General features: G+C 39.1%; 2 protein-coding genes across 9 annotated transcripts in view; one reads left to right on the top strand and one right to left on the bottom strand.

Annotated features, from left to right (window-relative positions):
• Positions 1-5298, top strand: part of LOC135114142 (uncharacterized) — a 22035-nt gene extending 16737 nt beyond the window's left edge. For 4 of the 5 annotated variants that reach the window (XM_064029915.1, XM_064029879.1, XM_064029901.1 and 1 more), the window contains one exon: positions 985-2157. In XM_064029915.1, coding sequence (XP_063885985.1) covers positions 985-1125 — 141 coding nt within the window. In that variant the 3' untranslated portion in view covers positions 1126-2157. Of the gene's footprint in view, positions 1-984; positions 2158-4668; positions 4730-5158 lie in introns of those variants that run through there. The other variant, XR_010275268.1, reaches the window with a different exon arrangement.
• LOC135114131 (calpain-7-like) lies at positions 4843-27106 on the bottom strand. 4 transcript variants are annotated; one of them, XM_064029878.1, is made up of 12 exons: positions 27024-27106; positions 21198-21417; positions 20377-20537; positions 19622-19730; positions 19061-19177; positions 17861-18705; positions 16193-16437; positions 15620-15828; positions 14308-14516; positions 12383-12526; positions 11250-11332; positions 4843-5277 (listed from the first exon to the last, which is right to left on the bottom strand). In XM_064029878.1, exons 2-12 carry the CDS (start codon positions 21409-21411, stop codon positions 5133-5135), a joined length of 2481 nt encoding a protein of 826 aa, XP_063885948.1. In that variant the 5' UTR covers positions 21412-21417; positions 27024-27106; the 3' UTR covers positions 4843-5132. The 4 variants fall into 4 exon arrangements, with proteins under 4 accessions (XP_063885948.1, XP_063885942.1, XP_063885926.1 ...); XM_064029872.1 differs by lacking the exon at positions 27024-27106 and adding an exon at positions 23854-24005; XM_064029856.1 differs by lacking the exon at positions 27024-27106 and adding an exon at positions 23614-23739.

Below are 27106 nucleotides of genomic sequence, written 5' to 3'. Positions count from 1 at the left end.
TAAAAAAAGATTAGACAGATTTATGGATGGGGATGATAGGTAGAAATAGGTAGGTATATTTCATACAGGGACTGCCATGTGTAGGCCTGATGGCTACTTGCAGCTTCCCTTATTTCTGATGTTCTTACTTGCCCCAAACTGATTGTCATATCATCGGATTTTTGCGCTCATATAATAGCCCCTGATTTACTCATCTTGTATCATTGATTTTTCTTCATTATTTTATGCACAAACTACTGTTGTAAAAGTGTAAAAAAAAAGCAACCATCTGATGTCTGAGAATGGGTTAATCCATTTCACATTATGGGGAAAATAGTTTGTTTCTGAACATTTCGGATTTCAAGTGGCACACAGGAACTAATAACTGAACTGAAGTTCTGGTGTACAGACTCTGTCAACATTCATACAATTTCCCATATACAAGCATCCATCCAAGATTCACAACCATACAGAGACTGCCACAAATTTGAAGATATGTAACGTGTAAATATAGTTTCTTCAGAAAATCTGAAAATACATGATATTCATGCACACACACACACACACACACACACACACACACACACACACACACACACACACACACACACACACACACACACACACACACACAATATTTAGACTTCAAATTTGTGGTAGTCTATGTATGGTTGTCAGTTTTGGATGGATACTTATACATGTGGAATTCCATGTATGTAGACACATGGCTGAGGGTTGGCCGAGTCTATTTGTGGATAATTTTGTATTTTTAAAGTACACACATCTGCTTTGCTGTTGGGAAGGGGTTAATATTTAGAGTATATCTGATCATGATATATATCCCATTTTAAAATAGATATTTTCCAAAATTCCAAATGTCATAGAATCACTTATTTAATTAGAATTTAGTAAGTAAAGATGTATTTGCAATGGATGAGGAATTGGAGATGATTTTCATGATTGTACAATATGGCTAGATTTCAGTTCATCCTGCCTCTCCCACAGCTCCAAGGAGGACTAGGACAGCACTCTCACCCAGGTATGGCCCTTTATGTGGCTGCTAAAGTAGCCCATCTGAAAGGAAAGGAAGTGGAGGTGGTGCTGGCCAAGACTCGCAACAACACCAAACTCATGTATGGGATTTAGCTCCTCAAGCAAGTGCAAGGTTAGGTGTGCATGTTGTAGTAAAGGAAATATAGTGGGATGTTGAGGTTATTATACACATAAAAGGGTTGTGTTGCAGTTGTATTCTAAGTGCATAGTTATATTTTTAGTGGTTGCCAATTGTGATTACCATGCTGTAAATACTACTATTGCAGTTGCAATTATGCATCACTAAGAATATGACTGATAGTCCCATCACACATATGTCTGATTTTATGTCATAATGTTTCCATCTGTATGCCCTTCCTTGTTTTTGTTGATTATCTTTTCCAAGTTAATTTTTTTTTTTTTTTTTGATAAATCTATATACCAGGCCAGCAATCCTACATAGGAAAGACAAAGTACTGCACACTCCATATGCACATCATTTGCATTCTTAGCCCTGTTGGCCCCTGGTGGAAAGGGATAGTCTTGTGGATTACTCTACTACACCTCAGAAGCATTGGCATTAATACCAGTGGCAATATTAGTGAATGTGGGTGGATATCAAGTGGCATTAGTGAGAGGTGTTTGGACAGAATATTATGGATACATTTATACCATTGCAGTATGTGGTCCCCATATATGAGAGATTTGTCACTGGTGATGGTGATTATGGTTATTGTTTAACAAGGCTTCATACCAATTTCATATATTTGTTTAATTTCTTTTATTCAGATGGAACTTCATTAAGGAAACAAGATTCTATTAACTATTATGGCAATATTATGGTCTTTCCATATATAAGGAAGAGATTGCCAGTCATACTTTTTTTTTATTTGTTGTGATCTTATAGTGCAAAATATGAATTTGAATTGCTCCCTCCAATCATTCTTACTTCAGACTTGGAAAAGTTAAAGAAATTGTATTCATTATTGCAAACTAACAGTTGCTGCATTTGTAGCAACAACACAACTCATGATGGAGGCTATGTGAAGTGAGCCCGATGTGCAGTGTTTAGCCCTAAAAAAAATAATTTTGTTTCTTGGCCTTTTTATTTTATGATGAGATAGAAAATAAAATTGTAGAATGTTCTGTTTATTTTCATGTTTAGACCAAAAAAAGCATGGCATTCTTTTTGCACTGCATTAACTTTGCTACTTTCTCCTGGTATCTTTTTGATCCCTTGTGAAAGTTGTGTGAAGAAGGGAGGTGTAGATGGTAATATATCTACTCATATATGAGGCATGTAGTGACAGAGTGGTTTATCTACTGATATGGCCTTTTTTGAGGTAACCGTGGGAATGTGCCCAGCAAGTCATCCCTTACGTGACACTAAAATGTAGAAGAAAAGTGACCATTTGATAGGAAGAGTGGTAAATCTAGGTTTTATGCAGCATAATCTTAAGATTGGGTCTAAATATCAGTGCACATGGGCTTACAGCCAGGAACCCTATGGTCCAGCCAGAGGCTGACCACCAGCCAACATTGTTTTGCTCTGTGAGCTGATGAGTATATGAATATAGATTCCTAGGTAAATGTAATCACAATGTCCTCTATTTTTATGAACCAGAAAATGTGGTGAAACAATAATAAAATTTAACATTTAGAAAATATATAAATCAAATAAGATATATGAAATTGAACTTTCAAAGTTTATTATTACCTACTGGTTCTTTTGCTTATATAATTGTGAAGCTATATGAATGTGCACAAACAAATAGAGGTGATGTTTATTGATTTGTATGCTTTTATTTTACCAAAATGATGAAATGAACACAATTAATAGCTCTTCAAGATCTTCATTATGATACATTATGCATATTTTGTCTTGGAAAGTGACCATTTGAGCATCATGAAACACTGATCTTTAATTACTTGTAACTTATGATGAGCATAAACCCCTCTGTCACTATACGTCATGAATGTATGAGTATGTGTGTATGTAAACACATGTATATGTGAACTACAGAGTGATTAAGGACTATGTGGTTGTGGTCAGAGATGTAATAACATTGTTGGATGCGAGCACTTAAGAGGGAAGGTGGAGGTATGGATGACCATTGTCTAGTGGAGAGGAAGTGGGTTTGAGGAATTAAGTGCTGGATGTGACAGAGCAGTTTTGAAAAGTGATGGGATGCTAGGAGTTAGAAGGTGTGTGGGATGTATTGAAAGAATGAGAAGATAGTGATGGGAACTAAAGTTGTATTTAAAACTGCAATTGTTAGGTATATAGTACAAGAAAGACTAGAATGAAGAGAGTGAGGAAGGAAAATAAGTGAAGGAATGAGTATAGTTGTAACCGACATCCAGCATGTCACTGTGCTAACTTAATTGACTTCATTGAAGAACCATAATGTTTGATGTAAAAAGTGTATATGAGAGGTGGGGTAGGAGTGATAACATTTTCTTGTAAAATAAATATTTGAGGTGAAGGTAGGAAAAAGGACATCAGGGAAAGAAGATAGTATTAATGCATAGGATGCAAAGGTGTAAAGTTAAGGTTGGTGTAGAGAATTTCAAGGTATGCCATATGTAGTATGTTGGAGGCTGGTGCCCTCTACCTTATAATAGGGCATCTTTTTAGTATTCTTTATCTGGGCTGGGGACCTGTTCACTCTCGTCCATTTTCTTTGTCAAGTGGTTATGAGTTTCATAAATGCAACATTTATTTGCAGCTTGTTTTTTGTGGATGAGTGTTGACTGGTATGAAGCTCAGTTCATCTGGGGATAATCCAGTTTTAGGGAATACTCATACCTACTGGTGTGTTGTAGTGATCTTGTCTAGGGTGTCACAGGAATGTGAGGGTTCCAGTAACATTCTTAATGACATTAGTGGTTAATAAGTCTAGGCACTTCTGATGTGTTCAGAAATTCTTAACACCTTGTTCATGATTGGCTTGGATATGGGTATCTGTGGTGTGAGCTGAAAGTTGATGTGAAAACTGCTGGATTTGGTTCTTGGGCATTGAAGCATCTCAGCCCAACCAGCCATTAAGCACTACTTTTTAGCATAGCATAAATCAGTGTCTTCTGGACTTGATGTGGTCACAATTGTCAGAATAGGTTTCTTAGGTGTTCTTTAGTGAGGTAGTTGGCTGCTAACTGTGGTAACTTATCACACCCATGTCCTCAAGGGGAGTTTTTAGGAACAGGTGTGAAACAAGCGAGTGTATGCATGTATACTGAATACGGAAAAGGAGAAGGGCAATAGGAATGGATTAGGGAATTAATCTGTTAGGATTAAATAAGGCCATGATCAAGACTGAGGAAGTGCAAGAGATGAAGTGGAAGAGACAGTGAAGAGGACTGAAGATTGGAAAAACTGGAGGTTTGAATGGCTGTGGAGTCAAGTGTTTGAAGAATTGAGATGCAACTACTGTTGAGTATTTGATAAGACTTGAATGTTTGCTTCATGAACAATATAGTGATGAATAATTGGATAAATCCATATGTGGTTCCTTTGTATGTGAGTAAGAGTGGCAAGTATGAATGTATTAATGTTGGTTGTTTGAGGTAAGGTTCATTATGTGAAACAGCTGATTCAGATGCCATTCATAAAACTCAAACCTCTACTTAACATTTTTGCATTCACTTTCCTTACAGCACTATGTAATTTTTCCAGCACCAGAAACATCACATTCTTGCTGCATTCCTACTCAAACAGGTAACTATTCACTTGCATTAATTCCCATTGCATGATGTTTTAAGTTGCATCTTTGTAGGGTGTTAAGATTGCTGAATTTCTAACATTTAGTAAGGGGTTAATTATGATCATAATTTTGGTTTATTTTTTCCTTTTATTTTAGTTTTCAAGTGTCTTAAAAGCTAGAAAATATATTTTCAATTCAATCTTCTGTGATAAAATATGAAATGGATTAACAAATAAATTATTCCATCTAATTACAGCCATTTTTCGATAACTTAATATTATACAGATTCATTTAAATATCTGAAAGGAATCCAAAATGTCTTTTACTGAGGATTCCCAGCATATATGATAAATCAGTTAGTGATACAAAAATACTTGCATAGCAGTATACTGTACATTGATATAGTACTGTGTAAACTTATTTCAACCTATTGACTTTCACAGGTGATGATGAAAAGAAATTAAGAAAATATGGTGCCTCAGTATTGGGATAGAAGGTGCTTGGGATGATATTATACACTCCGGCCACCACATCAAACAGTTCCATCACCACAAAGCCAGACCTGCAAGGGGAAAATGTACAATTAAGAGAAGTAATTGAATATTATTACTTTAATGATTAGTTAATAGCACTAGAGTAATCAAAGTATAAAGGTAAAACTTTAAATTATTGGCAATTACGAAGTATGGAACATTTCTGGTAATTGGGAAAACATGATTTTTCAGAAAATCATAGTTCAAAGTTTTGAATGCTATGTAAGGGTACTAGCAAATTCCCTTACAGGAAGAATTGCAACCCCCTAACCACATTATTCCCTGGGGAAGTTAAAATTCTTAAGGAGATCGATGAAATTCACCTCAAGAGGTGATTAATTTTTCAGGTGCATTGACAAAACACTGGAAAGAGTTAAAAGTTTACAAGTCACTGGTGATGTCCTTGTCTGAAGCACTATCTATGAGGAGCACCTCAACCTGGTGAGGCAGAGTGATTCTATAATTACTCCTGTGCTCTACCGACACTATACACTGGCACCCCTATATGCATTACTAGACCATGACAAGCTATTATGGGTTCCAGGGGTTGGTTATGTGAAGTAGTTTGGAATAACTTTAAAACACTGATGAATTGGGGTAATTCTTTGACAGAGCTTGCTTTGGACAGCTAATTTTTGTCAGTATGGTCAAGTGACAAAAGTGGATAAAGGCACTTGTCTTTGTAAGTTAAGGTGTGTAAGATCCAGCCAACTGCTGCATGCTTGAAGGTGTCATGACATCATTATGATGTCACTTCTTTGGCTCTGCCCCCACAGAGGAAGATTTGTTTCTTATTAGTGATGAGGAATGAAATATGCAGCATGTGGAGTAGTAATTTGTTCACCTTTCATGGCTCCTTTCTTTTCATATACAGTGTATGCCTTTAAATAACACATTACCTCTGAGCATGGAAGTATTACAGTCTCCATGGAAAGTATTGCGTGCCACTGTCCCAAACACCAGACAGCCCCCTCCAGACACTGCATCTCTTAAGAAAACCAATGTCTGGGAGGCCAAGAAAGACATCCAAGGCGACTGATACCCTCATGAAGTGCTAAGTATCCAGGGATTACAGCTTGTAAACAGAAGTTGTACCCAGATGTGTTACGATGTCTTGGAATGAACCATCCATGAATGGCTACAGGAGCTTGGCCTACCAATATTCAGGCTGGTCGACAAACCCCTTTTTACAAAGCTTAAAAAAAAAGGAGAGATGTGCATTTGCATGCAAATACACGAACTGGACTCCAGGGGCCACATACTTGAAACTCTGGTAGCATCCAATCTTGTAAGTACTTACCAGCTCGGAACTTCCAAGGTGCCTATGATGAACATTATGAGGTATACTCCAACTAAATTTACAACATGTAACTCATTTTGCTCGTAAGTCCCAGTTACATCTTGCAGGAACCTCATATCTTGCCAACATGTCACAGGCTAGACTCTGCACTGCCTTTAGAGACGTGAGCTGATCAGAGTGCTGAAATCTACGATGTAAACAATCACATATTGAGTATTAAGTGTTTTTTCTTTTTCTTTTTCCTCTTCTTATCATCATTATTATTACTACTGCTACTGGCAAACTCTAAACATACATATTTCAATTTAAACCAACTACATATGTATGTATGCATGAATGTACATATATAATATAGGTCTCTATCTTTTCTCTGTTCCTGCTCTCTTCCTTCCTTTCTTTATCATTAATAAATCATACATATATTTATTTAAATTCAAACCAACAATGGTTGTGTTGAGCAATGGCCGTCTCCTTCACTGTGTCTGAGCACGTCTCTTCACTAACTGAGGCCGGCGGTGATGTATTCATTCTGTCCTAGTGTTGTTGCCATTCTACACACTGCAACAGTGTGCTAGTCCTTTATCCCTAAATCCTTTTGATTATAGTTGGATTGGAATGGCTAATGACTTTGATATTGATATTGTAGCTGAGTTACAGGTGCTCTTAGTAGCTCATAAATTCCAAGGAATATTTATGATATAATATGGCGGTGCCTAAGTTTCCAGTACGCATCATAACAAGTTATGAGATCGGCTGTGTGAGTTATATGAGCTTATAGGAAATACGATGTTTCCAGTATGCAGCCCTGGAGCAATAGAGGAAAGTGCTTTTTTAGCAGTGAAAGCAGCTTCAGATCCATCAGAACACTCCCAGGTAAAGTGAGATGTCCAAAGAACTCCAACCACTATTTGTTTCAGTATACAACTAAAACTGAAACACCCTCCCAATGTAATGGTGTGGAGTGCATTTAGTGGTGATGGGGAGGTCAGGGAGGATTGTATTTCCTTCCTAAGGATGAAATGATGACAGGTGAAAGCTACATGCAAGTGCTAGAGGATTATATGCTGCCTTTCTAGGAGTTATATTGTTGTAACATGTTCATACAGGATGGCATTCCATGTCATTGAGTCAAAAAGGTTATGCAGTGGCTGAAAAATCACAACATTCAGGTTCTTGACTGGCCAGGGAACTTACCAAATCTTAACCCCATTGAGAAATGCTGAAGTTACATCAAGTTACCGTGACACTTCATCCATTCAGTGCCTCACCAGTGAAGTAAAAAAATTTGTGGTGCTACAGTATGGACAAGGAATACTTAAAGAATCAATTCCTAAGCATCTCAAATTGGTCTTCAAAGTCAAGGGCAATATGGCAAAATATTAAATAAATGGCAAGAAGTGAATTATCTCAACCTTCACAAATGACAAATATGATGAAATGTCTAAATGGTGCATGCAGTACTTCCTGCAGAGGCTGTAAGTACAGTAAATCATACTTACATATGAAGACAGCAATATAAAAGTGCATAATACTTTCAAGTAATTTATAGGAACAAAGTTTTAATAAAGTTTTTGATTACTTTAAAGAAATTCAGCTAATGTAAATATTACAGCTTATTATGTGCTATGTGCTAGTGTCATGTAAAAATCAATGATAGGATGTCCTCCAAAATATCATTATAGTTTTTTTTATAATACTGGATAAAAGTAACTAGGTAGATTCACATTAATGTTGGCAGTGGCAGAAGTGGTAGCATCGTCTCTCAGTGGTGGAATGGGTAACAGTGGGATGGAGCCCAGAAACATATCATGTCCTTTGTGCATTAGGCTGCTGGCTAGATCTTACACATGGTAAATTTACCTTTGCATGTCAGGCAGTTGGCTAGATCTTACACATGGTAAGTTTACAAAGGCAAGTGCTTTTATCATCTACGTGTGTTACCTGACTATGATAACAGCGTGTGAAGCAAGCTCTGTCGAAGTATAATCACAATTCATCAGTCTGTTAGTTATTCCTGAAAAAAAAAACTGTAACATGGTCTCTGAAACCCACAGGTGGTTCTCATTGGTAAGCATGTGAAGGGTGATTTGGAGGAACAGCTGCTATCTTCGCCTTGCTCAGGTACACTACCAGCTTCAGCACTTGGGGTGTTTCACATACAGCAGTTTGATTCGCACTGCCATCATTAACTGCCCAGCGCTGAAGCACCTGTAAATACAGGAATCCAGACTGCCTCATCCTGTGGTCTGTTTCTTTCCAATGGGAGGGAGATGTACAAAGTGTTGCTTGCCAACAGCTCCAAGGCTGAGAATGATCACAGCAGTCAACAGGAGGCCTTGGACACTGCCAGGAATGAGTTCTTGCTCCAGTGCTGCACCAGCCAGTCTACACTCTCAAGTAAACTTGAATTGGTATATATATACACACATAAAGCAGACTATGCTTTACATTCTCTCTCTCTCTCTCTCTCTCTCTCTCTCTCTCTCTCTCTCTCTCTCTCTCTCTCTCTCTCTCTCTCTCTCTCTCTCTCTCTCATCTCTCTTTATCCATTCCATTCCACACATTTCTCTCTCTCCATCCACCCCATCCCATCCCATCCATTTCTCGCTCCCTCTCCCCTCTCTTCATCCATCCCATCCCATCTTTCTTCCTCCCTCCCTCCCTCCCTCCTCTTCATCCATACCTTGCCATTCTCTCTCTCTCTCTCTCTCTCTCTCTCTCTCTCTCTCTCTCTCTCTCTCTCTCTCTCTCTCTCTCTCTCTCTCTCTCTCTCTCTCTCTCTCAAAATCACTGATCTTGGTAGATGTCCACCTCACTTCCCTGAGAAAGCAGACCACACTGTCACTGCTGTTTAGGTGACGTTTGGACAGGTGGAATGGCTGAGTGGGAAGTGGAGAGTAAAGCCATTAGCCTGGATGATGTCAGCCCATGGCTCCTCATGTGCTAGTGAGCTGTCAGGTCCTCTCACTAACATCTTCATGTCCTACCTGTTCAGGTGGCCCTCTGTATGGAAGGAGACACAGGTGGCACCAGATCACAAGAAGAACTTGAAGTCTAAGCCCATCTTGCTGCTCTCTCTGGTGGGCAAGTTGCTGGAGCAGGCAGTGGCAGGTGTCATCTGTCATCAACTGAGTGAGCACTGCCTCCTCTCAGACAGGCAGTTTGGCTTCTGGCCTGGCTGCTCAACAGTGGATCTCCTCACCCTCCTCTCCCAAGCCTGGCAGGATGCCCTGGACATTGCTGGGATCCTTTAATAGGGTCTGGCATGCTGGGCTTGCGGAAAAGTTTTATGCCAAGGGTATCCAGGGCAACCTCCTTGTGCTGCTCAAGGAAAATCTCCAGGGGGAGAACCCTCTGGGTAGTGTGATCAGTGGTCAGGCATCCCAGCCTTCACCAATCCAAGCTTCAGTTCCACAGGGTTCAGTGTTGGCCCTGATCCTCTAGAACATATATCAATGATCTGCAACAAGTACTGCCTCAGCTTAAATACCCTGACAACTGCAGTCTCTCCTGCTCCTACTGCTGCAATGGCAGTCAGTGTGTCATCAGAGAGCTGAACAGGCAACTCAGGCTGGTGGAGTGGGGAGACATGGCAAGTGAGCTTCACTACGGAGGAGACACGTGCCGTGGTCATCTCATGGTCCCCAGCTGTCTCTGTGTTTTGGAGGCCAGACACTCCCCCTCCAGGAACATGTCAAGGTGCTGGGAGTGACAGTGGACTGTGGCCTATGCTTTGACCACCTTGTTCCTGCTGTTGCCTACCAAACCTCCCTGTCTCTCTCTGCCCTGTGTTGCATGGTGGGAAACCTTGACTCCTGAGCCATCCTCACATGATACAAGGCTCAGATATGGCCTTGTATGGAGCACAATGCCTTGTCTGGGATGTTGAGTGCTGCCACCCACTTGCATTGATTGGATGCTGTGCAGCTGCATGTCCTGTGGCTGGTGGGGACTGACAAACAGCAGCAGCAGCAGGAGGAGCAGACTGGAGTTATGTCGCTGGAGCATCAGTCGGATGTGTAGATGGTGGTGGTCCAGCACAAGACTCAGGTGCTGGAGGTCTCTCATCTTGGCTCGCTGAGGCTTCCACCATGAGCTGTATGGAGGGAGATCAAGTCCACCACCACCAGTGACATGCTGGTGCAGGTGCCTCGATCTCACTCGAGGCAGTACCAGCGCTCCTACACAGCCAGAATCGCCAGACTATGGAACTTGTTCATGGCAGCCATGAGTGACACACACACACACACACACTGATGATGTAACAAGTGCAAGTAGCTGCTCTCAGGTGGTGGCGAACACAAACACCCACACTGGTGCTGTGCCAGTAATTTTGTATACAGTAGAATAAGTTCATTGGTATATATATTTCCCTCTTGTTATTTTAAATAACAACTTAAAAAACGTGTCACTTTAAGCCTTCTGTAAATACATAAAAAAAAAAAAAAAAAAAAAAAAACACTGATAGTGCTCTCTGTTCTTATTGTATACTCCATATTTGGAAGATTGATTTAGGTGGTGTATGAACACAATATGGGAGCTTTTTAGCTTTTTTTACCAGTGAATAATGCTGACGAAAACTGATAAGGATAATAATGTTTATATTCTTAAGAGGTTAAACAGGTTGAGTATGATGGTTGATGAAATGCCTGGTGTTCAAGATCTAGAATTATAAGTATTTTTTGATAAACTGTTACTCACCTGTATGCTCCTGATTGTTTCCTGGAAAAATATCCAGATGCCTGTGTGTTTTTGGCTTCAACACAGACAATCTCAAACCCAATCTGAAAAAAGTAAATGGGATACTGACAATCATGATTTTTCATGAATGTTTAGTTCTTACTTATATTTTAGGGATGTTAGGGCTAGTGGCCAAGGGCAACAAAAATTCAATAAATAAAAAAAAAAAAAAAAAAAAAAAAAAAGCCCACTGAGATGCCAGTCCCATGCAAAAAAAAAAGCTCACTGAGATGCCAGTCCCATACAAGGGTCCAAAGTGGTAGTCAAAAATTGAAGGATAATTGTCTTGAAACCTCCCTCTTGAAGGAATTCAAGTCATAGGAAGGTGGAAACACAGAAGCAGGCAGGGAGTTCCAGAGTTTACCAGAGAAAGGGATGAATAACTGAGAATACTGGTTAACTCTTGTGTTAGAGAGGTGGACAGAATAGGGATGAGAGAAAGAAGAAAGTCTTGTGCAGCGAGGCCACGGGAGGAGGGGAGGCATGCAGATCGCAAGGTCAGAAGAGCAGTTAGCATGAAAATAATGGCAGAAGACAGCTAGAGATGCAACACTGCGGTGATGAGAGAGAGGCTGAAGACAGTCAGTCAGAGGAGAGTTGATGAGACAAAAATCTTTTGATTCCACCCTGTCTAGAAGAGCAGTATGAGTGGAACTCCCCAGACATGTGAAGCATACTCCATACATGGACGGATAAGGCCCTTGTACAGAGTTAGCAGCTGGGGGGCTGAGAAAAATTGGCGGAGATGTCATTCTGACTGTTATTCCGATTAACTAATTATTAAAATTTCAGTGTGCTGTTGTAGTTGTACGTTATAATGACCGAGTGTTGTCACATACCCCACTGTATATATATATATTTTTTATAAATAGCTGCTTACAGCACATTAGTTTCACAGCACTGCCTTTATCCAACACCATTATGAATAAGGTACCTCATGATTCATCCAAGTTGTGATGTCACTCACAAGAGAATGACTGCCCAAATAGTCAAAACAGCTACTCCAAAATTATATTCTCAATAAAGTTTATAACTTATGGAGCAGTCTCTTTTTCAAATACAACACATTAAAAAAAGCAGTCATTCCATCATACCTGAATATCTTTTGGAGCCTTGAGTTCAATTCTAAAGCACGTCAGATCTGAATCATTTCTGAACTGGTAGACTGGATTATTCTTGTACGTAGCTGGATGATTAGGGCAGCCTCCAGCAGTTTCCCCATTCCATTTTCCTGTGACCTGTTCAAATCAAGTCATAGCCAGAATGACTGCCTAATATTTAATATACATACAAACATAAATTAGGTGCACACACACACACACACACACACACACACACACACACAGCATGACAAAATAATAATATCTACTGGACTGGGTAATCTAGTTTTGTTTTTTGAGTCAAGTGTCTCACAATATTAGCAGAGATTTCAAAATGTTCCATTATATTAATGTGGTGCCATCGTTAGTGAGTGTAGCACTGCCACTCAAAATACTTCACCGGAGAGAGAACATGACTGAAGGAAGCAACGTTTTCACTGTCCAAGTCAGTACAGTTAATTTTCTGAGCACAAAACAACAATCTACGTAATCAAATAGTTCATGAACCATGTTTGATTTTTGTGAGCTGGCTCTGTTGCAGATCTGCCTGCATTAAACACCACACCTTGGATTTTCATAGGCTGGCATCACAGTCGAGCCACTCATTACAACTGCTATAACATGCACAGCTCGGGGTGATAATGAAAATATTTATCATGATAACCAATAAATCAATAATGATAACTTATCGGTGATAATAGATAATTGATAATTGATATTGTTTTAAGTAAAATGACAACATTTGATTTTCAAAGTTTAAAACTTCAACATGCTCATGTTCCAAAAAATAAAATTATTGATCACTGCTAGTCTGGAACCAAAAGTATTGGCGATACCGATGAATTGATAACACAGTAAAAAAAAATTATCGGATAACCAATAACACGATATCATTATCACAATAACGCATACCCAGATAACATTTGTCAAGATATTAAGATAATTGCCTGAAATATATTCTAGGGCAACACCAAAGTGGAATGGAGCACTGCTGTTAGTGGTAATATTATCAAATCTTGAAGCCAAATGGAAAATATCTACATCCTTGGATTACCCACATTCATAACTATTTCACAAATGATCAGTTGTATTTAACATAGTTCCCCAATAGAAGGTCCTGCCATGAAAGAACAGGCATTTGCTTTGACCTGTAAAATATATATGTGGCTACCTGCAACAAGGGGCCAAGCACCAGCCACCCCAAAATGGAATTGATGTAACCAATACTATAATATTTCTGGTATCCCTGAAACAGCATTGTGTATTGTGCATACTGTTAACATTCATAGATCATGGGAATGTATAGTTTGTCAACTTGGCTGCCATCTTTATCTCACTTGGTAGATATAATTCTCTCTCATATTCACACATGCAACACTAACCACCTGGTGTGGTATGTGCCAGTGTTAATTACTACATTGTCAATAATGGAAATTTATTGTGTGTAATAATTTTTGCATAATGCAAGTTTATACTGTTTTGCATTAGAAGAAATCTAAGTATCAACAGCTACATATATAAATATCTGATATTTACCAAATAAGATAAAAGGTGACAACAATGTGGTTGATGAGGCATAAGTTATTATGACTGATGAATGAATGTTAGCAACATGCACAATACCAATATAAATATGTTTATTGAGGTTTCTAGGATAGTGGGAAAATTATGGAGCTGATAATACCATCAACTCCATTTTAAGGTTCTTGATGCTTGACTCTCTATCACAGGCAGCCACTCATCACTATACTGGATGAGCAAATTCAATGCCCCACAGTTACAAGACAATATACACTTGGTCCATTTACACAAATTTAGCAATACACACTCAGTTGCACTGCCAAAGAAGCAGTCAGTGCTGAACTTGAATACCACTATATATTCATGAATATAAAATGGCCACAGGTATTTGATCTTACCTCATGCTTATGTTTGCACAAGTTCCGTATCTTGTGCAGAGAAAATGGACACGTTGAATACACCCGCAAGGAGTAGTGTATGGTGAGGTGCTTCTCATACTGAGAGACAACTAGTGTAAACTTGTGGGTCCCGGCTTCCTTCAACACCATCTTGCACAGGTAGTGAGGGCTGTTGATGCGGATACCATCGATGTATGGAGCAGGGTCAACTGTATTGAAAAATAAACAACTGATGAAAAAGTACATGTACAGAAATATAAACAAGAGTCTAAACAGTATCTGTAACTGAATCAGTTTACTGAAAGAGAGAGGGTAGGGGAGGGAAGGTAAAGTTTTGGGCACATGGTATAGCTGCACATGGCCTTAACACTCACACATGTAACTGGCCTTTTAGCCTGTGATAGATATCCTTTGCCTCTGGACACAGGACCACTGTGACATCTAGGTTTCCCTAGGTAACAGTTTAATGACGACCAACTCAAAGGAAGGATGAAGAGCTGGCTAAGCTCTGTGCTGCTGTAGATTCATGCCATGGAGGCACTAGGAGTGGGAGGGAAGAATCCACATTATCCATTGTGCTTTAGTGGTTGCATGGCAGTGTAGCATGTTGTGAATCTGATTTATGGCAGCATAATTGTAAAAGATCATCTATCAGGCTTTGCTGTGTATACCAAATAGCAAAAAAAGCCCACTGAGATGCTGATCCCCGAATAGGGTCTGAAGCGGCAGTCAAAAATTGAAGGATAAGTGTCTTGAAACCTCCCTCTTGAAGGAATTCAAGTCATAGGAAGGTGGAAATACAGAAGCAGACAAGGAGTTCCAGAGTTTACCAGAGAAAGGGATGAATGACTGAGAATACTGGTAAACTCTTGCATTAAAGAGATGGACTGAATAAGGATGAGAGGAATAAGAAAGTCTTGTGCAGTGAGGCCACAGGAGGGGAAGCATGCAGTTAGCAAGATCAGAGGAGCAGTTGGCATGAAATTAATGGTAGAAGATAGCAGGAGATGCAACACTGTGGTGATCAGAAAGAGGTTGAAGACAGTCAGATAGAGGAGAGGAGTTGATTTGATGAGACAAAAGGCTTTTGATTTCATCCTGTCTAAAAGAGCGGTATGAGTGGGACCCCCCCAGACATGTGAAGCATACTCCATTATGGAGTATGGAGTATGCTTCATATGATTCATGACCTGTAGCTGGTTTAATTCAGTGGAATGTTTTCTATGAAAGCAAAAACCCAAAAAATATATGGTATTGAGAAGAGAAGTAATGGTTACTTTAAACCTGGACAGGATAAGAAAGAGAAACTCACATGGATAAAAGACTTTTTTGCCCCCAGTCTTGTACACAAGGAGGGTGATGTATTCCTGGTTATTCCTGAAGTCTTCAATCTCTGTTATGTGCCGAGTAAGTAATATCCACACAGCTGAGCCGCCTGCACACTGCACATCCAGAGAGTATTGTGGATTCTCCCCAACGTTGTACAGATCACGCACGGGACCAGCCTTTGCATACCAAGTTCTGAACGAAGGGTCAAACATTTGCTTGTTTTAAATGAGATGTTACCATGTTCTAATATTCAGAATTCTGTGCAAGATATGACACAATACAAAATATACATGTCCACAGTCTTTTATCTGGAATTCAGCATAAAATCTAAAAAAATTTCTTTAGATATCTTCATACCAAAGCTCATGCCTGACATGAAATAGTGACAGTGATTATAGTACTACAAATTAATGATACCTTTCATCACTGTAGAAATTTATCTTTATAAAGGTTAATTAGAAAGTTGGATTCTAACTGACCAACTGAAACTCAAAAAAGTACTGCTACTACCATACATTAATGGACAAATAATGAAGTCAAATGAATGAATACTTACTCATGTGTGCAGAATGTGTGGGAGAAGAGTCGAGGATTCCAATTCATGTAGATCACATCATAGAAATGGCACAGGCTGTCAAAGTCAATCCAAAATACACCATTGTCAAATGTTTGTGCACTCTTTGGGTCATAGTTTAAGAGCTTGCACATTTCTGGAGTCCAGTGAACTTGATCCATTTCTGAATAATTTCCCTTCCAGCGCAGGTGAGACCACGGATTTTTCAGCATAAGTAAGCGCTTGCCCTGGAATAGCATGAATTGTTAGTACATATACACTTAAGAGAGCATGAATTAGCTGAAATGGTTTGGTATAACAGTATGGGATGGAGAAATGCTGAAAGCACCAAGACAGGGAGAATGGATGTAATAATAAAATAACAAATGTTTTTGGGTAAGTATGGCCAAAGTTAAGGTTGAAATACATATTGAGTGTGCAGTCTTGAGCTTCAGGCAGTGTGGGTATGCCTGACTTGCATGATGTCCAATAAGTTGAGAATAAAGCTAAAGATGGAGGCACACACTATGGCTGTGCATGTCCTCAGTTCTCATATGTCTCCCTGGTTTTTGAGACTGGTGGATAATATCCTGGGACACAGGTCTATTACATACAGGTTGCCACAGCAGTTTATCCTCCCCAGGTTTTCCCAAGAACCCATTTCCTGACCAACCCAAAGGAAGGATGAGTTGTGTGCTGCCTGTTCCAGCCTGGATTTGAACAGGCAACCATGGATTTGTAACCAGGCATTCTGGCCACTACACTGTGGAGACATTGAGAAACTTTTAAGTGAAATTCTAAAACCAAAGGATCTCTTACTATTACAATGACTCTTTTAGAAAAAAAAATTACCTTTTCTAACCCTTTCACTGTGGTAAGCAAAAATTCAAAGCACTAAAAGCATTGAGCAAGATGGAAAAAAAATGTTAAGAGAATAAATTTTTCATGGTGTAGCTAATGTAATTGTAATGGCTCTCTGCGACTGATGAACCAAACTTGTGGGAATCTAAAACTGCATGTGTGTGCATCACCATGGCTGCCAAGAAACTGAAACTCTGGTGATGCGCTGAGTGTGATGTAGGGATGATAATTTATCACAGAATTCCCTATGGCCAATTCAAACTGAGCCCACCAAGGTCAGAACATCTATATGTGACACCCACAGCCTGTGCAGTATTAAGCTGCCATTACATATGTGACATCCACAGTTTAGGGGTTAACACTGTTAATCCACATAATTTCACCATGCTAGTGAATACTGTAACAAGGTGTCATTTTCTAAGCTGAGTCAAGACTAAAGGTATAAACTCTGAAAAAGACATTACTGTATTACCTATATCAATGTGCTCCCACTTGTACTGCTTAGTACACAAAACTCGGTAAACTGAAACAGTGAATTGATTTGGAAGCTCAAATAAATCTGAGCTGCAGGAGAAAGGTACCAAGTCAGGAATCAACTGTCCAGCATGTTAGATATTGAGCAACAGGTGCATCTCATGCTCAAGTGAGGTTTTGGGACTTTTATGTTTGGGACATTACACAGAGTTAAGAGGTGGATATGGAGCTAAGTGTGCTTTCTAATGAAGGAACAATGCGTTAAATAGCAGTGAAAAATCTACTAATTAATTTAATCCTTCTTTAAGACTGATTTTGAAGTTTTTTTTTACTAACCTTTACTTCCTTTATATCAAGCATTGCATAAGCATGAGTAGGAACAAGTCCGGCTCGGTCTGCTGCACTGTCACTCATCTCCCCTGTGGCCACAGTGACCAAAACGTCTCCTCGGTGGAAGCGATCAAGAATTTTGCGAAATGTTGCTTCTTTATTGAAGTCCTTGTCCTTGATAGACACACGCTCAGGAATCCAACCGGTGAGAGCATAGAGATCAATGTTGCTGTTTGAGCCGGGGAAGTCATAGCCACCCATCACTTTCAGGTATGACTTTTCAACAAGTGATATCCAAAACTCATGCTTGTTTGTTGAATATGAACAAAGTAGCTCCCCATGATGACCGACAGGCAGCTTGTCATCTACTATTATTTTCCTTGGGATTCCATTGATGTGAAGTTTAATCATATACTTCCCACATGGGTTATATACTGGGTCACCATTACGATTCTTGGGATAAATGATGTCAGTTATCAGTCTCTTCTTAAATCTCTTCTCATACAAAGCACTGATAGCTACAGATGCCACAAATGAACAGTCAGACACACAGGTTTGTTTGATGCTGAAGCAGTCGACTACTTCAATCATCTTGGGATCACTAGAAATGTCTTCTGGTCGAGCCCACCTGGCAAAATTTTTCTTCTGCTTTGGAGCAAGAGGGAGGAGACCATCTTTGTCAGTAAATGGTATGGAGAAGGCGAACTTCTCTCTCAGATCAATAGCAAGGAAGGGCACATAGTCTCTTCCATTAATATTTGAAGTTCGTTTTAAGACCTCCACTTCTTCCTTTGTGTATTCAGATTTGCCAGCGAGCTGCAATCCAGATTTCCTTGCTGTGTTTGGTGTACCTGGAAAATCATACATACACTAGACAGGAATACTATAATACAAAACAGATGTACATGTGAAATTATACTTAAATTTATCACTGAGATTATGTATAATTCTCCTTGATAAATAGATAACACAGATTGAAACAATATATCTAAGTAAGAAAGATTAAAGGGAGAAATGTTATCAACTGATATTTCAGACACTTCTGCAGGTCCACATATGTGTAATAAAGCTCAATAAACATTTAATACAAGTGAATCTTTTAAAAGTATACCTTTATCCTGCATAAATGGAGAAACACAACAGTAGAGACAAAATACATAGCTTTGCATGGAAAGGAAAATGAGAAAATAACAATAACATACATACCTTTTGGTTGAGGATTAGCATCAACAATATTGCCATATCCTAAGGGAGGTATGGCTCTGGATGGTGAAACTTTCTGACACTGAGACTTCTCTGATGTCCTGCTGTCAATCTCTGCACCTGAAAGATATATGATGGGACCAATAAAATATACCTTTTATACAGGTATGATTATACATACATTTTTCTCATACAATCTCATCTACAGCATGCATTATATGAGACCTGCTTGAGCCAAGTGATAATTTTTCTTGAATATTTTGTAACTTGCATACTTGTGAATTGTGCAACATGACCTTGTGCAATTTGGAACTATGCTGTGTAAGTTGTATGTACAATGATGTACACAAATGATAACCATTAACCTCTTCCAGCCAAGCTACAATGCATGCTGTCATGTGTGTTCTATATGGGGAAGCCATCAGTGGGTGCAAATTTTCAGTCATTTTGAATGCATTTGATCAAATCCTGACATTGCCAGAATGTAGTTGTTTTGTTCATAAAGCTGCTGGTTAATGGAAGAAGAGGTAACAATATCAAATATTACATACAAGATAAACTAACCTTTAGCAGCTGCCTTTTCTGATGCTTTCAGGTCCTCAGCTCGAGATAACGCTTGTTCAGCCAGCTTTCGTAATTTGTCTGTTATCTTAGCATTACTTGCATTCTTGCACTGCAGGGAGATATTGCTCTATTACTTTCTACAATATGATACTGACAAACCAAAGTATAAATCATGTATGAAGAAAAGAATAATGTCAAGGATGCTGTCATGTACCACCTACAATTATTTCAATCCTCAGCCTTTATATTTTATTTCATCCCTCTTGTGGGGCTTTAGGGACTGAAATAAACAGTGGCACTGCCCTTCCTAGTCACTATGGTAAGGAGGACTCAGCATGGCTACACACTCCACTGCTGGACTGAAAGAATATTACCACCATGTTCCCTATGTATTATATAAAGGTGCCTAAAGAGTGATGAGTGAAGGGGCTAGGAGCTCCTCTATATTCTCATTCCTTCAGCCAAGAATATGTAGAGATAAACAAGTTGCTCAACCTGATAAATGCGTTTCATTCAGTCACAATATATCCAAACACACACATGTATGGGCTGGAAGATGCTTATACAGAGAAAGCAGGGAGAAAAAAAAAAAAAAAAAAAAAAAAAAAAAAAAAAAAAAAAAACTGACACCATTTGTAAATTTTAATTTAAAAAACCAGTCAATCATCCTCTCAGTTATTTGCATTGGTGTTGGCTGTTGGGGGTTACAGTACAGTATTTCAGTAAAAATATTATTCAGAAACCATATGACTTACTGCTTCTAGGCACAACTCAACAGCACTAGAGTAAAGTTCCACAGCTTCTTCCACATTGCCGGCTTCATCCTCTTCAAAAGCTTCCAGCAACAAGAAATGTGCTCTGCTCAGTTCATTCTGCCCTTTTTCTGCTATGACTTGTGGAGACTGGGTCTGTGTTTCTAGATCATAAGAGAAGAAAAATTAGCAAAAGTTCACATATGTAAGACTGTACCAGACCTACTGATTAAGCAGTTAAATACATTTCTCTACATCTTTCTTTTTAAGGACACTGTGAAGAAAGAAACAAATTAAAATCTTCTATAGCTAAACATATATCATCACTTTACTTCATAGCAAATTGATTTATATGCATCTTCACATTTTTCCATATGTTGATGTGCATATCTGCCAGGGTGGGCTTTCAGTGGAATCTTAAAACCAATGCATACAATACAAAGAGATGGGACAACAGAGAATCAGGGACATTACAAAAGGTTACCAATGGTTGAAAGTGCTATCTTGAATAAGAAAGTCTTTTGCATTGTTGGCAAAATTTCAACTAAAATATTTAAGAATGAACTTGGCTCTGAGCAAACCAATCCACAGCATAGAAAATTTTAGGAAATGACTTTCATATCTATATTTTCTTAATTTTATTTTATGTGATAAGGAGTAAATTTGAAGAAAAAAAGGGCCAAATTGGTTACAGAATTGATTTTTTTTTTACACTCTTTTGACATATTTCAAGTTGTGCAAAAGAGAAAAATAAAAACAGAAACAAACAGAAACACAAAAACAGATTCACGTTCATTTCGTACTGAAGATGCCGCAGTTCTTACCATTATTTTCAAGTACGTCAGCTCTGTTTCTGTACTGCTGGATTCTCTCTGTAATTGCTGGTGAAGAAATGCCAAGGATTGTTGCCCGCCGCAGGTATTCCGCTGCCTGGCGGTACATGTAGATAGCTGCTGAGTGACTCCCACTGGTGTCAAAGTGTGTTGCTTGTCGGGCCACTTCGGCAGCATGATTGATGCATTCTTCTGCATCATCCATGCTTACCTGACAATGAAATGGACATAAATGAAATATACCTTTTGAAGTTTTCCCTAATCATATAATCATACAGGTAGTCGCTGTCTTATGGCTGAGTTATATATGACTGACCAATTGTAGGTATATAAGGTTGTAAATTGGTGCAATTACTGGGTAAAAATTTTATCATATGGATGAAAAACAAATTGGATTAACATGCTGGTCTGACTTCAAATGTATTTGCACCAGTTCTTTGCTGGCCTATCAGCAAATCTTTCTCTTTGTATACGTTTTAAGTACTAAAGCTCAGGATTACCAAATGGAAGGTAGTGAGAGGTATCTAATGAACAGTGGCTGCTGTGAGACTAAGGTGGGGACCAAGCAGATTGAGAGGAGAGGAACTTGTGTGTTACTGCATTGCAGCAAACAAACTTAATTCAAACACATTTTTTTTAAAGCAATTTTATATTGTCTGCTGTATAAATAATGACACAAAGTAGTCATAAGTGAGAGTCATTGTAATTCACATAATCTGTAAATTGATGACTACTTGATGTAACATAAAATTATATATTAGTGTGCATGATTTACAGAATGGCTTTTCATTTTAACTCTTATTTCATAACCTTAAAATGCAAGAGTATTTTATTCAGAATCTATCACAGCTCACACTCACTGCCAAAGTGTTAGGATTCTTTCCTGCATTATTAAATTTTTTTCAGGCACATTCTCAGGTTAATAAACATGACAATTATGTTAAGTAATCTGTTTAGTACTTGGTGCTTCATCCAGTGATGAAACAAGAGGCAAACATATTTCATAGAGAAAAAAAAAAAAAAAAAAAAAAAAAATTGTTGGGAGTAGTGCATCAAGAGTATTGGGGAATGCTTTGCATAAAGTGGGCAATGCCTTGCATTCCTTTATCTAAAACTGTATTCCTTTATTAACCAACTGCTGCTGTCAACAGTAGGAAAAAGGCGGTAACAAATATTCCTATCAAAAAAGAGATAACTAAAAAAGTTTTAACTCATATACACTACCTATATGTTAAATATTTAGAAACTCAAGGCCAGAATCCCTATCTATGGAACACTGATGCGCAGCTAAAGCATTCAACTGTATTGTAGCTCACAATGCCATGCAAACTTAATCAGGGAGGAAGTGCATCACAAGATCCTAATCTGTTAGCATCTAAGTTTGAATGACATATGTGTTTCTAGGTTTGATAAATATGAGAACTGTAAACCCTGTGAGCTAAATCTAGAATTTAAAAAAAATCTGCAAGAGTTGATCATTACTAGATAACTTATTCAGCAAAGTAGACAGGCACAACTAATCAATGGAAAACTAATTAAACTCAATATCTATCTATAAACCAGGCTGACACCTCCCTTTGTGTGGGTAGTTGGGACAAGGCATCTAGAAATGACATTCGCAAGCATTTCCTCACTACTTGGCCTCTAGTACTCTAGGGAAGAAAGGACCAATTCTCACCGCACCACACTGTGTGAGGGTCAGCTGTACATCACAACTGACAATATCTATATAGAAGGCAGGGCCCATCAGCAGGGCTGGTCTGCTCCTGCTGCATCATAATAGACCCAATGTTTCCCCACGCCTGAACTGATCCGCTGATCAGACCAGAAGTGGGGCAGCCTCCTTCACAGGCTGCCTTCATTCATACACCCTAGAACCAAAGACCTGATAGATACTATCAAACAATCTAATAAGAAATTTATCATCAAGTGGTTTTTCATGGCAGTATGAAGACGAATGTAGCATGACAATTCCATTCACCTCATGATCCATGAGATGCATTATATGTACAAGGGAACAATTTCTACTGACATCTAACCATTGGTTCAGTGTTAAAGAATGTCCAGGGTGGGCTTTGTCCCCCCCATTTAGGTTTCATGTTTTGGTTAGATTTTAGTTTTTGAAAGTCTCTCACTGCTACATGTGTTAAAGACTGAGGCACACCACTTCACTAACTCTGAAGGGTCCACAAAGGAAAAGCCTATCTTAAAAAGCAACCCTATTTTTTGTTGGTTGCTAGAGGTGTATAATATGTTGATATAATTAATTAATTCATTCAACTTCGTTGCTCAATTTCTATCCTATTTCGCAAACGACAAAGCAACATAGTTTATCAAAATAACTCCTAGAAACTATAATTGTGGCATATAACAAAAGACTGGATCCCTAGCAATTAATTCACATCACCTGCACCCCTACACTCGCTGGATCACAGGATAAGGCAGCCCGTGATAATGCGATGACTTGGCGAGTGAGGTGAGGTGAGTCATGTGGGTATGGCACCGTTTGGCTACGCATACTGCCAAGGCTCTCACTCTTATAACACCTAACCACCTGCTGTTTAACTTGAGAGCGTGGTTAATACTCCTACAGCCTACACACCAGACACACCCGCACCACACACCAATACACAGGCACACTACTCACCACTCGGCAGCTGCAGGTGTGGGAGTGCTGACAGTGACAATGTTTGGGTCGCACAGTAACGGGACGCGCTTTCTCGTAATCTGTGCCGCGCTGCCCTGCAGCGCGGCACAGATCACAGATTGGTTAAACACAGATCAGATTGGTTAAACTCTCCCAAGACATGCCTTTATTTGTGTGGTTATGCTATGTTGATTTTTATATAGCTAATCCTAACGATACTTCTTTATTCGTCTCTCTTTTTTGGGAGTGGTATCATAATACGTGTGTATTTTTCTCATTATTTTTCTTTTGTTCATTTTGTAAAATTGTTGTATGTTATGAGTCTTTTTCCATATTACTTTGGTTTACTTTGGTTGATTTTGCCTGATATTGGCACATCTAAGGTGGGCCTCCACTGATTCTAGGCACTTCCCCGTACCCTTGCTCTCTGTGTGACTTCAGGCAGGGTGTTGTGGTGGCAGCTTGGGTAGCCTGATATGGGTGGTTCATCCGATAGCTTTCTGAGCCACTTGTCCAGTCTATACTTGAAGGACTCCACTGATACTCTTGTTAAGGCCCTCAAACTTCTTGGCAACCAGTTAGAAAGTCTGGTGTCATTGTGTGTAAAGGAGTTGTGAGTTAGTGTCTTGACTCTTTGAAAGGGTGTTGCCTTGACTGCCCTTCACATAGCACAACCTTCCTCTTCTCGGGTGAACGTTCACATTGGGTACTATTCTCTCCAGGATCTCCCATACACAAATTACGATGTATCTTTCTCTTTTTTGTAGGGAGTATGTATGGAGGTATTTTAGTCTCTCCCAATAGTTTAGGTGCTATAATCCCTGTATTTTGTTGGTAAATATTCTTTGTGGTACTTCTAGTGTAACTTTGTTTTGTATCTTATGTGAGAACCACAGCTGACAGCAGTACTCCACTATTGGCAGTGTTGGTGTTCTCCAGTGTTAACATAGGTTTTCTTTCTCTGGTTCTGAAGATTCTTAGCACTCAATTGCTGATTTTTCTTGCCTTTTGTGATGTTTATTGAGCGTGATGGGTGAAGGTAGCATCACAGCTCATGTCTTTTACATGGTCTTTTTCTTGTAAAAGTTGGCTGTTGTAAATGGTGGATGTTTTGACTGTTTCCTTAACTCCATATCTTATTAGCTCGAATTATTCACCATTTAGTTCCACGTTCTTTTTCAGTGGTCCATTCTGTTATTTTGTTTAATTCTCCATGAAGAGTGGCAGTATCCTCGGCTGTCTTGACCTTCATCTGCATATCTGGTTGTGGCATGTTGTAGTTTGGAGTCGATATCACCAACATGTAAAATAAACAACAATGGGCAGAGATCTGACCTTTGTGGTACTTCGCTCTGGACTCCACTTTCTTCAGACAGCTCTCCATGGACAAACACTCTGTGTTCTTGTCAGGAAGTTATAGATCCATCTTCCCATGCTCTTGTGGTATGTGCAGGAGAATGCCATGGTCCACTTTGTCAAATGCCTTCCAGGTATATGACATGAGCATTATCACCTCCTTGGATGTTTTTCAAGACTTCTACGTTTCCATTTGCGAGCGACATTTAATTCTTTTGGTTAGTTTCTGACACACACACACACACACACACACACACACACACACATTTAAATATGACTTTCTAACGTTTTTTTTTTTTTTTAAGTGGTGTTGGGCACGTTTTAGAAAACCATGTAGGTTTGAAGATCTTTCCATTAAATGCTATTGTAAGATTTAGCTCAGTTATGCATCTATTTGGCGGCTGTGCCATCACAGAAAATGGTGTGATATAAGAAAACTGACATTTACAAGGGATATTGGTATGAAAGATTACATCGTCATCCTTCACAATATTTTACGCTTTGCTGCATGGCGTTACGTACTTTTCATAACAGGTACACGCATGTGAGGAAATTATAAATGGGTGAGTTTATCAAACATACTATAAAATTTAGACCATTACTTATTTTTATTTAATCCAACATACAAGGAAACAGTCACCTAATTAAGGGACTAGTAGTGAAAATTTAACGGCCTAGATGCCCCTATGATGGCCAGCTGAGCTAATCACATATTACTGATATCTTGGTAAGCTAGAAGACACTATGGTGAATTATTAACCCTTAAAACCAGGAAACAAAAGCACTTAGATGGACGCCGGCCGGGTGCTGGAGCGTAGGGTTGTTGTGACGGCACCGACTGCAGGCAAAGAAAGCTCCCGGTGGTGGTGACATGAACGAGTGAGGTTGGATTTAGCACAACATACTTAAAGCAAAAACTAATCATGTACCAAATACACACAAGGTCTCTATGAAGGAGAGGTCAAAATCTAGCAACTTCACAAGCAGAGTAGCGTTAGTCTTCATCCTAGGAGTGCTGGTGGTGAAAAGAATGAACAGCAGAACCCTGCCCGAACCTCGGTTTGTGTAGAGGTGATCAGCTGGCCGCCATACTCCAGTTTGTCTCACGCTCGTATTCAGAAACGCAATGCTCTCTCACCATGACTGTTTTCAAAGGCTACAGAAATAATAAGCTGGGTTCTCAAGACTGATTTTCCTGATAATAATGTACAGTTCTTGTTAATCTGCCATTCAAGCCATTAAACACCCTTAAAAAACTACCTGCAACTTTAGATTATCTAGAGGCTTTTGAATGTAGTCGAGGTGTGGCGCAGAAGTGTTTTAGAATATGGTCTTAATTCACAATTGTCAGCACTGCTCCTTTGGTCTTCATGCTGCCTGGCTCTCAACCAGGAATAGGATCTCACTGTCATACTCGTATATTCCGTCTGGGCCTCACTGTTTCAAACTTGCCGCTTTTCTCTGTCATAACAGGCGGGAAGGAAAACTTTCTTGTCACATGTACTCCTTTTCCTTTTTCTTCTGCCACTACTATTATTTGTCTTCCTCTTTCAATAACAAACAAGAAGAAAAACAAAATAAAAAAACAACTACAGTAACAATAAAAAAAGGAAAAGAAAATAAACATTATCTCCACAAACATGATAAAAATACAGGAGATAGAATGACGACAAAAAGTGAATTTAAATAAAAGAAATAAAGTAGAAAACAAATAAAAAAAAATGCAATAATACTTATGCGAAGGTGATGCGCCTCGGATCTTTGCACTATACGAGTATAAGCCCCAGCAGAAAGACGTGATGCTGAGGAGATACCTGGGCTGGTGTCCATGAAGTCTAGTAGAGTTTTTTTTAGACTCCTTAGGTGATGTCCCTCCTAACGCTAGGCTGGCAGTTGT

Source organism: Scylla paramamosain, chromosome 2, assembly GCF_035594125.1.
Source record: "Scylla paramamosain isolate STU-SP2022 chromosome 2, ASM3559412v1, whole genome shotgun sequence".
NCBI classification, from domain to species: Eukaryota; Metazoa; Arthropoda; class Malacostraca; order Decapoda; family Portunidae; genus Scylla; species Scylla paramamosain.
The sequence above is the reverse complement of the archived record's forward strand: the minus strand, read 5'-3'. Positions and strand labels throughout refer to the sequence as shown.

What these genes read in the sequence shown, in the direction of transcription:
- LOC135114131 (XM_064029856.1), bottom strand. Translation starts at nt 23,724, where the DNA reads ATGCGTAGCCAAACGGTGCCATACCCACATGACTCACCTCACCTCACT. An exon ending in TGACGTACTTGAAAATAATG is followed by an intron (nt 20,538 to 21,197) that starts GTAAGAACTGCG and finishes CTTATGATCTAG; the next exon opens with AAACACAGACCCAGTCTCCA. An exon ending in TTGATATAAAGGAAGTAAAG is followed by an intron (nt 16,438 to 17,860) that starts GTTAGTAAAAAA and finishes ATGCTATTCCAG; the next exon opens with GGCAAGCGCTTACTTATGCT.